Genomic DNA, 13,013 nt, shown 5'->3' with positions numbered 1-13,013 from the left:
AAATTTATCATGTATTCTATAAAACAGGACTATTATTCTTCAATTCCTCTACTGCTCATATACAAACAAATTTTTATACAAAAATCTTACACACTTGGTGGGGAATTCTGTTTGATTCTGTCTGACTTCTATAGACTTTTTTATATGAAAAAAAGTGCATATATATCTATCGAAAAAACGCGTGTCGAAGTTGCATAAATCGAATTTACGCAAAAAAATGATCTTTTTAATGAAATTATAATGGACCTCCACTGGAATTTTGAGTTTTAATAGAAATTCATTTGAATTTCTTAGTGAAAGCGCTTAGTTTTGCAATTGATTTTTTTCGTACGTGCCGCAGCCTAAACTAAAGTATAAACTATTCCGAAAGATGAAAATTAATTAAAACCACAACGGTAAAGTATTTTTCTATAGAGTCGGTGAAAAAATCGAATCTGTAATGAACGCGCTCGATGTTTCTATGAATTTTTCTACATGCTCTTACTCTTGCGAGAAGTAATTCATCACGGAAAATTGCCGTTATTGATCGAGTAAATATCGAGAACAGATTAAAAGGTATTGCTCGTGGAAATGAACTCGAAAGTGAACCTGTATATCCATAACAAAAGCCACCTTCAGCGATTGTTTACATTTTCAGTGTCTCTGGCGAACATTGGCCGGTAGCACGTCGCTATCCCTTCGAGAATTAGCCGCTCAACAATCAGTGGTGTCTCAACGTGTCTATATTAAACACGCTGTACAACGCTAATTATCATTCTGTCTTTTAATCTATCGCATCGTTATTTCGTTCGGATAAGATGACGAGCAAGATTCAAACAAGTACACCAATCAGTTTCCCCAAATCGGGGAATAATTCTGAGAGAAATTCATGGCTGAATCAGGATGTAACACAGCAGCTTTATCGCAATACTTGGAATAAATTTAAAAGCCCGGAGAAGGCGTCGTCGCCTTGGGATGCAATTGAGGGACCGAAATTCGTGGATTTCGAGGACGCACCCGGTGAACCTCGTGATTCATATTTCGGTAAGTTAGATTGGATTTTATTGTTGATTGAAAATGGTAATTTTCTTACGATAAAAATGTCGGTTATGGTTTGTGAACAGACAGGAGGCAGTCTGATTGCCCATCGCCACAGAGGAAAGAGCAGATGGTGTTGCCAACGTCTGATGAGACCATGGAAATTGTGAGGTAAACACAGTGAGAAAAAAAATTATTTTTGCCAAACATCCACTTTCTTGAGGGAAGGATTTATTTTTTCAATATCGTATTTCTCCTGCCGAGTCATTTCAGGGCAATTCTTATCAGGTTTCAATTATGATAATTATATTGCTCTGGAAGATGATCATGATAGTTATGACCTTGAGTGAACTCCCTCAATGATTATAAACATTAAGGCCCGGGTGTACTATCTTTCGAATGTTGTCTCGATTTTTTCTATCTTCCGTAATCCAAAATTGTCAATTAAGTGTTACATCATGTAGAAATTCCCAAAAATTATGACGGAATGATAAAAAAAATAGATAAAATTCAGAACTTTTTCAAAGAGCGTTTTTAATTGAGATTCAGAGTGAGTTGAAAAAAGTGCAAATTACAAATATCTGATTCGCTGTGGCAAACTATCTATGAGCTGTCATTTTCCATGGTGGATAACAAAACACTAACTCCTCATGGGAAGTGACAGCTAGGTATCTCAATTTTCAAAACAGTGGTATTTAGTCATCTGCCATTTTTATGTGATAAAAGTCTGATTAAAAAATTCTCCAAAATATTACAACTTTTTTCAAAGAGCCTTTTCCGTAATAAATGTCTCTGTGCAGTGTGGGAAAAGATTTACCAAATCAGTCTTCCCCCTGCATGATATTGGGTGACAGGCCGTCATTTGTCACCGTAAATCAGATACATTTTTCAATTTCTTGTTATTCAACTTATTCTGAATATAAATTAAAAATGCTCTTTGAAAAAATTAAGAATTTTTCCTACTTTTTTTTTATTATTCATTCATAATTTTGCAAAACTTCTGCATGATGCAGGACTTAATTGACAATTTCAGATGACGAAAGATGAAGAAAAACATCGAGATAACGTTCGAAAGATAGTACACCCGGGCCTTAAACTAAAAAATTAATCGAAATTCTTCATTGTAGAAAATAAGAAATTTAGGAAAAATGAATAATCATTAGAGTTCATCCAAGGTCATGTGCAACATAGCCATCCTCTAGAGCAACATGATTGTCATAATTTAAACGTAATCAGGCTCGCCTGGGAATAACTCGATTGGAGAAATAGGATTTTAAACAATAAATGCTTCTCTCAAGTAAATGACTATTTGGCAATAGTATATTTCAGCACGTGTGGAGCAATTTCGTCTTTAACGTGTGTGGGGTTTACAGCATGAGCCGAAGGCGAGTGATGTAACCACACACGTTAAGGACGAAATTTCCCCACAAGTACTGAACAAAATTTTATGTCACGGAGCCTGAAACCGGCTGAATTAGACACGAGACGCGAAGCGTCGAGTGTGTAATCCAGCCGGTTTCAGGCATGAGTGGCATAAAAATAATTGTTTTTCTTAGTGCACTTTCTCGTCAAAATAGAATGGGGTGAAATGATACTTGATTTTCTTGAAATGATACGTGACTTTATAAGAAAAATGTTTATAAGCCGCTGAGTTTTGATGACAGGGGATAATATTTATCGATATGAAAAATAAGGAAGGATGGGTTACATTGGACGATGTTGATTTTTTCCAAATGTGGATTAATAAAATGGAAAGTTTTTTTTTATCTAAAGTATATTTTTCTCCATTTTTATGAGTCCCAGACCAAGCTCGTTTGATGAATTTGTTCCTGCGCCATTGATATCATTAAAAAAATGTTCATTTCATCCAAAGGAGTAATTACTATGGAAAAATTTGTAAAAAATTTGATAAAAAAATGTGATATTGACTGCGCCAAGAATTCATAGAATTTTGATTCGATCTGCATTACAGATTTTATGAGTTATTGACATCTTTATTTATCTCCCTCTCGTTCCCCCAAACTTCTCTATGATGCAACTAAGCTAAGCTGAACTCATGCATTCTTTTCAGAGTTATGAATTTTTCCGAAGAAATAAAATATGAGCATTCCACCCCGCTATTCCCACTTCCAGTTAATCCTCTGTTTATTTAATTTCAATTGATTTCATTCAGCTCCTTCAAGTCTTGTTCTATATCAGCCATTGTGGAGACCAATAGTGAGGTTGAAGATGCAACTTTGATCGCGGATGAGACTCTCAATGAGAACGATCACTTTCAGGTAAACTAATCAATCATTAAAGTCTTTATGCTCCTCGTGCTTATTGCGAGTCGAGTTTATAATTTTTTTAGTAACTCTTTCTTGTTAACTAATACACACTGAGAGATAAATTTACTTCTCCCAAGAAAAACAGAGAAAATTTTCTTCACACAAGTAATCAAATAGAGGTTTTGTATGGGACAGTTGAATATTTACTTGTGCTTTGTGTTTCTCACAAATAAATTTTTTTCTCAGTGCACGGAGAGAAATTTTTTAGAAAAATTTTAGTGCTAGCACGGGAAAAGAGGCGCAAAGCGACGGCCAGGAAAAAAATCCAGTGCCGGCACTAGAAATTTAATCGGGGAAAACGTGAATTTTTCCCCGTATTTCTGGAAAAAATTCACAGAAATCCCCAGAAATCTTACCAGAAATACCAAGAAATTTTACCTTAACAGTACTAAAATTTTTCACAGCCGGTGGATTGTCATTTTTTCCAGTACTCGTACTAGAATTTTTCTAGAAAATTTCTCTCCGTGTATCTTTTAATTCTTCTGGTTCCACTCCTACCTACTCAAAAATCGTATCCGACAGTATCCTGTGATATCACACAATGTGGAATATAAAATCCCGTCTTTAGTGAGAAAAAAAAATACATGCACGGGGAAAAAAATTATTGAAAAATTACTGTGCCAGCACGGTAAAATGTGTTTGTTTGTAAATCCGAGAAAAATTCCTGTAGCGCACGGCAGGAATTCCGGTGCTGGCACAGGAACTTTTCCGGCCCGTCCAAATGAACCTTTTTTACCGCGCTAGCACTCGCCTTCGGCTCGTGCTATAAACCTCCCACGAGCCAAAAAACACTTTTCCCACGTGTACCGAACGATATTTTCCATCACAATGTGCGGAAAAGGGACGTTTTAGGCACGCGAAGCGTGCCTAAAAAGTTACTTTTTCGCACAGCGTGATGAAAAATATCGTTCGGATACACGTGCGACGGGGTGGTAACGAGAGTGAAGTTGGCGGCTCGAGGCGAAGCCGAGGGCTGCCAATCACACGAGTTAAAACACCCCGCCGCACGTGTATCGAAATATACTATTTCGTCACTAGGCCCGAGAAAACCGCGATTCTAACCTCGCTTTGCTCGGTTAGATCGCGGTTTTCGGGTCCAGCGACGAAAAATATTGTATGTCACACGGCGATAAAAGGATTATCTGACGAATGTGATTATAATCCTCGCCTTCGGCTCGGATTATAAAGTCACATTCGCCAGATAGTACTTTTATCACCTGATGACATAATGTACTATTTCGTGTCGAGGGCCCTGAAAAAGCGTTTTTTGCCCCGGCGGACGCAAAGTACATATTTCCCTTCTCCTTCACGAGAGGAAAATCTGACTTTGCGCCTTGACCGAGGCGAAAAACAAGGTTCTAACCACAGGAGGTGAAATAAAAGGCCCTTACCCACATGCTTACCACCATAGTCTTCGATTCGAATATTAATTACATGGGCACGACCCTTTTATTTTACTTCCCTAGAGTAGAAATTTATCATTTTGACGCGTTGAAGGTGTGTAGTGCTCAGAGTACTACCCTCTCAAGGGACAAAGAACACTTTTCTCACGTGTACACTGATAGAAAGAATTAGTTATTATTAACGAATGCATTTGGTTGGAGATGAGGGTCTATTCGGTGTCACCAAATGTTGATTCGTTAACGGGGGACTCTGGTGAAATTTGAAAATCTTCGGTGGATCTGGGGACTTATTGAGCGACTTCAGTTATATGGTGGGATATGTTAAAAAGTGGGAAAAATCCCGGACCCAATCGGTTTTGCCCCGTACTTCCACGGAAAATGTCGTTTTTCGTGTTTCTCCCTTTAAAACGTTCCTCGTTCCCCAATTTTAATCCGATTTGATTTTTTTTTTCTTTCAAAATGTTCGTGAGACTCCAAAGAACAAAGTTAAGCTTCCGTTCTATGATCCATTATATAGATCATGAAAAAATCGAAAAAAATGAAAAAAGGGGGTTTTCCTTCTGCTCGTCAACTATTTAAAATAAAGACTTTTCAGGCATAATGCAAAGACAATCAGAAGGGAAAACCCTTTCTTTCGGTTTTTTCGTTTCTTTTTCGTTTTTTCTTCGATTTTCTCATAATCTATATAATGGATCGTAAAACGGAAGCTTAAATTTGTTCTTGGGAGTTTCACGAACATTTTGAAAAAGAAAAAATCAAATTGGATCAAAATTGGGGAACGAGGACGTTTTAAAGATAGAAACATGAAAAACGACGTTTTCCGCGGAAGTACGGGGCAAAACCGATAGGGTCCGGGATTTTTCCCACTTTTTAACATATCTCATCATATAACTAAAGTCGCTCAATAAGTCCCTAGATCCACCAAAGACTTTCAAATTTCATCGGGGTCCCCCCCTAATAGTTAACAAATACACATTTGAGGAGTCTTACATATGACTCCTTCTGTATTTGATTGTAGTCTCTTGAAGCAATGCAAGAGAGTTTCGACGTTGATAAATCGAAGTCTGATCGCCGGATGTCCATCGTGAAACCCTTCAGTTTTGAGCTTCGCGAGAAAGAGAATCAACAGAGAAGAGAATCTCGTCGGGCATACTATAAGGTATAACTTTATTCTAATGACATTGTTTTGAAAAATTATTTGAAAATCGCTGAATGCAGATCATTTACATAAAATTTAGTTTATTGAAGATTTTTTAAAAGAATCACGTATGAAAAAATCGTATAAAAATTTTCTAGATGGATATTTTTTGTGCAAATTATTTCTATACGATTTCTATAGGTTTTGATCCTGTACGACCCACTGCCACATGTATAGAAACATTTCGTATGGAGTTGCAATATTTCTCTACGTTTTTTTCTGGAGCGTTTAGACATCTTTCGTATGAAAACAAAAATTTATGTAAAAAACTATGTATAAATACAATTCGTATAGAAAATATTCGTATAGAAATATCCGAATATCATGTACGGAAATCATATAGAATTTCTCTACGCAATCCGTATAGAAAATTTCTACACGATTTTTTCATACGTGTGAAACCCACCCAACGTGAAAATTGCCCTTGGTCTATTTTTCCGGAATTCGTGCAGAACGATCGCAACTCACAATCCCGAATGATGCTTTTGATGTGATTTTATTTCAATATCTCCTAAGAAATGATTCCTTTAAAAAAAATACGCGTGCAATCACATTTTCCATCTTTGACATAATTTCTCTCATTCACTGAATACAGATGTTGACTGAGAGGATGTCTTTTCATTCCTTCAAAGCCAGACCGGCGCCAAAAATCCATCAACGTTCTACTACAGTCGTCAACACCACTGAGACTGAAGTTAAGCTCGAGACTACACCAAGGAGAATAATCCGTGTACCGAGGAAGACAGACGTTAATGCAAATAAAGCTGACGAGAAGATTGAAAAGCCCAAAACAACAGTGCGGGCTCCAAAGCTGGAGAAACCGAGTGGAAATCTCTCTCTGCAGAAAGCTAAAGGTGCCACGGCTTTGGTTCAACCCCAACAGGCAGCTGCAACTGGGTGCAATCCATTTACGGTTCAGTCGAGAGCAAAGAGTGTAACTACTTTGGCCCAGCCTCGACAGACACCTGCAACTGCCTCCAATCCATTCGTAGTCCAGCCAAAAGCTAAAAGTGCAACATCCCATTCGTCTCCACATAAAGTTAAACCCGCATCCAATCCATTACCATCGCATTTAAAAACTAAGAGTACTCTTCAGCCTCAGCATGCAGGGAAAACTTCATCGAATCCATTCTCACTGCAAACGAAAGCTAAGAATGCAACAAATCCGTTCCAATGGCAAAAATCAAAGGACACACCTTCCAATGTTCATGTGATTAGGATTAAGAAGCCAACTGGACATTCCGGTGATGTCCAAGACGGGGGAAATTCTGCACTTCATTCAGTTCAGGTGAAAAACTAAATTCATTAAATTGTTATATTAATTAAGGGGGGACCCCGGTGAAATTTGAAAGTCTTCGGTGGATCCAGGGACTTATTGAGCGACTTTAGTTATATGATGGGATATGTTAAAAAGTGGAAACAATCCCGGACCTAATCGGTTTTGCCCCGTACTTCCACGGAAGACGTCGTTTTTCATGTTTCTACCTTCAAAACGTTCCTCGTTCCCCAATTTTGATCCCATTTGTTTCTTTTTTCAAAATGTTCGTGAGACACCCAAGAACAAATTTAAGCTTCCGTTTTACGATCCATTATATAGATCATGAGAAAATCGAAAAAAAAAAACAAAAAAACCGAAAGAAAGGGTTTTCCCTTCTGATTGTCTTTGCATTATGCCTGAAAAGTCTTTATTATAAATAGTTGACGATCAGAAAGAAAACCCCTTTTTTCATTTTTTTTTTAGATTTTTTCAGAATCTATACAAATGGATCGTAAAACGGAAGCTTAACTTTGAGCTTTGGAGTCTCACGAATATTTTGAGAAAAAAGAAAACGAGGGGACAAGGGACTTTTTAAAAGTATAAAACACGAAAAACTACGTTTTCCATGGAAGTATGGGGCAAACCGATTGGGTTCGGAATTTTTCCTACTTTTCAACATATCCCATCATATAACTAAAGTCACTCAATAAGTCCCCAGATTCACCGAAGACTTTCAAATTTCACCGGGGTCCCTCCTTAAATGTTATATTAATTTTTAGTTGTTTTTTTTTGTGCAATAAGGAATTATATTTAACAATGTTCGTATTTTTGCAAGGGACTCTGTAATAGAAGTTCTGCACCTTCATCACTGCTTGTTCACAATGGAAATTCAATACGTAACTGATTGCCACATACTATTTTAAGGGAGCTATTTTAGAAATCTTCGGTTATTGATAAGAAACAGAAATTAATTTTCCCACGATTTCCACGATTTTTGAGATAATGGAAAAAAAACCTAGTTTTATTCTATAGCATCTAGCCAAGAAAAGCCTCGCAGAAACTTTAGAATTCCCGGCATTTTTTTTATACAAAATAGCAAATGAATTCGAAATGTTTCAGAGTAAGAAGCAGAAGCCGTTCCAAGTGTCTCTTCCACACCGTAAAATTGAAATCCCAAAGGGGCCTGAACTGATGACTGCTAAACGTGCACGTGAACGACAGCAATTCGAGGAGAAAATGAGGGAGAGAGAACGTCAGAAAGAAGAAATTAAGAAAATGGTACATCAATCGCTTTCGTATTGCATTGACTAGTTTTACTAATCCACTCAACTCATAAAATGATGAATTAACAGGAAGCAGCGGCTCAGCAAGCTCGAGAGCAGGAGGAATATGCTCGTTTACGCAAGCAAACTGTATTCAAGGCTAGACCTGTTCCGAACTTCAAGAATGTCTTACCTCCAGTGCAGAAACGTCCACTCACTGAGCCAATGATGCCTATCTTCGTAAAACGCCGTCGTTGTCGTTGATTCAGGCAGCAATACGAAGACCAGGGAATGATACTAGTGATAAACAGTCTATGTAAATCTGCAATATTCTAGTGTACGTATTAATCGAATCCATCTGAGAGTAACTAAATGAGAGGATCATTTCATCGCGAGCAGTTTCAATGCAAATAACGTTGCTGAAGTTATAATCTTCATGTTAAGTAGTGTTAACGGACGATACAGTTTTCAACTGTCATCAAAATAAATGTTTTTTTTTAGTTTATGTTCAATTTTTGCATTATCCTAGATATAATTGTTCTGGTGTAGATGTCCATGAGCCGTGGATCGTCAACAAGGTATCGAAAGTAACATCTGATTATGAATTAATTTTAACATAATGCTTTCGAAATTCTAATGTTTATTAACTTTTTTTATTTAAGTGATATCGACGGACGTATTGTCCCTTGCTGTGAGCAATGTAAATATTTTCTGAGTTTATGTTGTATTTTCGCATTGTAATCAATATTAATTCGAACAAAACATCAAACTAACAGTGTAGATATTCCATCGCTTACTTGATTACGTACTGTAAAGAAAACAAGCCGCGTGACAGAAGCCAATTGACGGATTACATATGACTGTTACTCTGACGTATTTTTCTTTCTTCTATTTTCATTTTTACCCATTTCTGGTACTTGGTACTGGGCTTCCGAATGGATCCCAATTCATGTTTTCACTAAATGAAGGCATAAGGATTACCATTTTTTGAAAATATTAAGGATGTTCTACACCCTTTCTGCCAAAATTCACGTTTTTTTAATTTTTCTGGCAAACTTATGATGGAATTGACGTGAAAAAATATAACGTTTTTGCGTTTTGTCATTATTTAATGACTGACGAAATTTTAAGGTGGTGCGAACATTTTCCTGCGTTTTCTCTAAACTTTTAAAAAGAATCACAAAACTGTAGAAAAAACGCATGAAAATTATCGCACCACTACGCAACTTCGTGAGCCATTAAAGAATGACAAACCACAAAATCGTTATATTTTTTCACGTCACTCCCATCGATAATTTGCCAGAAAAATGAAAACAACGTCAATTTTGGCTAAAAGGGTGTCGAACATCCTTAAGGCCAATCCTACTCGTATTTCATGGATATCACGTCTTTTCAACTAGGCGACTTTTCAACTATGATGATTCAACTACGACATTTCAACTGCGATATTTCATCTTTTGTCTTTTCAACTGCTCAATTTTAACTACGACATTTCAACTGCTTTCTTGTTCAATTACTGTAGTTTTGTTGAATTTGCCAAAATTTTTAACTTTCCATTTTCATTTCAGTAGCGAAGCGGTAAACCGGGTTAAGCCGATTTTTCCTTTTGGCCATTTTTTTATGAATATCTCGGAATCTAAGAGAGATAGCAAAATTTTGTTCATGACCTTTTTTGTAACTCTCAGTTGGCTCTACAAAAAAGGTCATGACAACAATTTTTGTATCTCTTTTAGATTCCGAGATATTCGTCAAAAACTGGCCAACAGTTAAAATCGACTTAACCCAGTTTACCGCTTCGCTCCTGATTTATTTATTTACTTTTTTTCGTTTTCTTTTTAAACACACTTTTAGGAACATACAATCCAAGGACTCAATGTAATTTATCCTGTATTATCATTTCGAGAGGATTATCCCCTCTCTAGTCGTTTCGCCGGATCACGGAGATATGGTATCGAATTTGTAAATAACCGAATAATCTGTTTGATAGTTGGCATTTGAAGGAAATTCGGGATTGATTTACTGAGAATATCATATTTTTGTCGTGTATTTTAATTCTAGTAGTTGGAATGTCGTAGTCAACATGTAATTAGTTGAAAAAGTGGTAGTTGAAATGTCGCCTAGTTGAAAAGACATGCATTCATTTCATGACCAATGTCGTTAGCTATTATTATCTATTTATGAAAAATCATACTTTTCATGATGATAATTCGTGAATGACCTGGTCAGCTTTCGATACATATCACAGACTTTCAAATACGTATTTAATTTTTTTTCACCCAAGGAAATAGAGGAATGGCAATATTTCAAAATTTGGCTAATATATTAAACATCAAGAACTGAGGTTGTGGCGGTCGTCTAAGCTTTGTCTTATTTTCCGATGTGAAAATCAACGGTGAAATATGGATGCGTTCATTTTTTTTTCTTAACACTCCATTGGTTGCGCTATGAGCACTGCGTCGCAACTTTTCCGATTTTTTAAATTCCACTGAAGCCTCAGAAAAATTTGGAAAAATTTGACATCTCATTTTGAAGCATCTAGAAGCGTTATCAATGAAAATATCCGACAAAAACATCATAAGTAGTTGAATTTTCAATTTTTTATTTCCAAACTCTGGGCTGTGTACCCTGTATAAGGCGAATTTTCAGAAAAACATGGCAACTTAAAGCTTGAATATGGGGTATTCCACGCCAAATGAGTCAACCGTTGACCCTCACCCTCTTGGAAATTGATGGCAATTTTTTCTACAATTGGGGGATTGAAAAACTATTTCTCAAATTTTTTCCGATTTTTTCGGCAGCCCAGTTTGGAGATACGATTTTTTTTTAGTTTTTCCGTTTTTTCAATAACTCGAGTTCTATCCATCCGATTTTGATTTATCAAGCGTCAAATTTTTTTCATTTTTTACTGCCTATAAGAATATTTTTCGTAAAATTTTTTTTTCGATCTTGAGATGCTCATAATAACGAATCTTCGAGAAAAAAAGTTGCAAAATTTGAATTTTGCCAATTATGTCACTTTTGATTTGTTTCATTTTTTTCAGTAATTCGTATAATCAAAACAGGTATTTTGAGCCATCATACAAGTTGGGGATCGTCCTGGATCTATTTCATTTTAATTTTTTTCTTTTCGAAATTCCGCAAATTTCGTCAAAACACCCGGAAATGACGTTGATTGACTTTGATTATAGGCAGTGTGATGTGAATTTGACAGCATAGCTATATATTACATATTTTCGATACATAATCAAATTCGCTTTGGGGTGTTTTGACCAAAGTTGCGGAATTTCTAAAAGAAAAAATTGAAAATAAAAAAGATCCAAGAAGATCCCCAACTTGTATGACGGCTCAAAGTACTTGTTTTGATTATAAGAATTACTGAAAAAAAATTAAACCAATCAAAAGTGACATAATTTGCCAAATTCAACTTTTTCAACTTTTTGTTTCGAAAATTCATTACTGTGAGCATCTGAAGATCGAAAAAAATTTTTTACTAAAAACATTCTTATAGGCAGCAAAAAAATGAAAAATTTTGACGCTTAATAAATCAAAATCGGATGGATAAAACTCGAGTTATTGAAAAAAATCGAAAAAACGAGAAAAAAATCATATCTCCAAACTGGATTGCCAAAAAAATCTGAAAAAATTTGAGAGATAGTTTTTCAACTCCCCCAATCGTATAAAAATTCGCGATCAATTTCCAAGAGGGTAAGGGTCAACGGTTAACTCATGTGGTGTGGAATACCTCACATGTAATTAAGGGTAACACTAAACATAAAAAATCTCACGGGAGTTCTTCAAGTATACAGTCTAGATCACCCTTAATTTTTTTCAGATTTTCCATAGATCATGCAAATTTATCATTATGTCGATTTATGCTGGTGCGGCGCGGCGCTTACGGCGCGATCAACGGCGTTCGTAACTTTGGCACGACTAACAGAGTGTTAAGGAATCGTTATATCTCAAGAATCGCTCAACCGATAGAGGGGAAATTTAGCCCAACTTTGAGACTCAGTAATACCAATTAGCAGGCAGGAGTTCAGCGTTTTCGCGTTAATCTTTTTCGAGTTATGGGAACAGTTCTGGACATACGAACACACATGTTCACACCCATACATACATACAGACATAAAAAAAAAATATCAATTCTTCATGTCTTGTGACATTTCTAGGGATTTCCACCCAAAATCAGGAAATCTAAAAAAATCACATTGCCATAGCTTCCATTCGGAAGCAAAAAACAGAAAAATGTGCAACTATACTCAAAAATTTCAATATTTATTAAGTACAATATTGAAGACAATACAGTCATGCCTCATTGGCAATTCCTTAATTTACGACTATATACTTGATTCATCGAACATCATGTATTATCAAATTACCTCGTGGACGTTATCCTTAAACCTATAATCTGTCATTGTGGTGCACTTAATATTTTTACAAAACTACAATCACATTCGACGAAAAAAATATACATCTGATTTAATAACTAATTGGAATGGAGGAACATATTTGGCTAGAGGGATCAAAAACTATGAAAATATCAGAAGG

General features: G+C 36.1%; 1 protein-coding gene across 1 annotated transcript; it reads left to right on the top strand.

Annotated features, from left to right (window-relative positions):
- Positions 1-652: 652 nt before the first annotated feature.
- LOC107046144 (targeting protein for Xklp2) lies at positions 653-8,970 on the top strand. Its single transcript, XM_015268669.1, has 7 exons — positions 653-1,023; positions 1,104-1,188; positions 3,191-3,296; positions 5,766-5,906; positions 6,541-7,233; positions 8,323-8,481; positions 8,556-8,970. Exons 1-7 carry the CDS (start codon positions 798-800, stop codon positions 8,727-8,729), a joined length of 1,584 nt encoding a protein of 527 aa, XP_015124155.1. The 5' UTR covers positions 653-797; the 3' UTR covers positions 8,730-8,970.
- Positions 8,971-13,013: the final 4,043 nt, after the last annotated feature.

The sequence above is a fragment of the Diachasma alloeum genome, unplaced genomic scaffold, assembly GCF_001412515.2.
Source record: "Diachasma alloeum isolate Michigan unplaced genomic scaffold, Dall2.0 Dall_scaffold_00181, whole genome shotgun sequence".
Taxonomy (NCBI): domain Eukaryota; kingdom Metazoa; phylum Arthropoda; class Insecta; order Hymenoptera; family Braconidae; genus Diachasma; species Diachasma alloeum.
The sequence above is the reverse complement of the archived record's forward strand: the minus strand, read 5'-3'. Positions and strand labels throughout refer to the sequence as shown.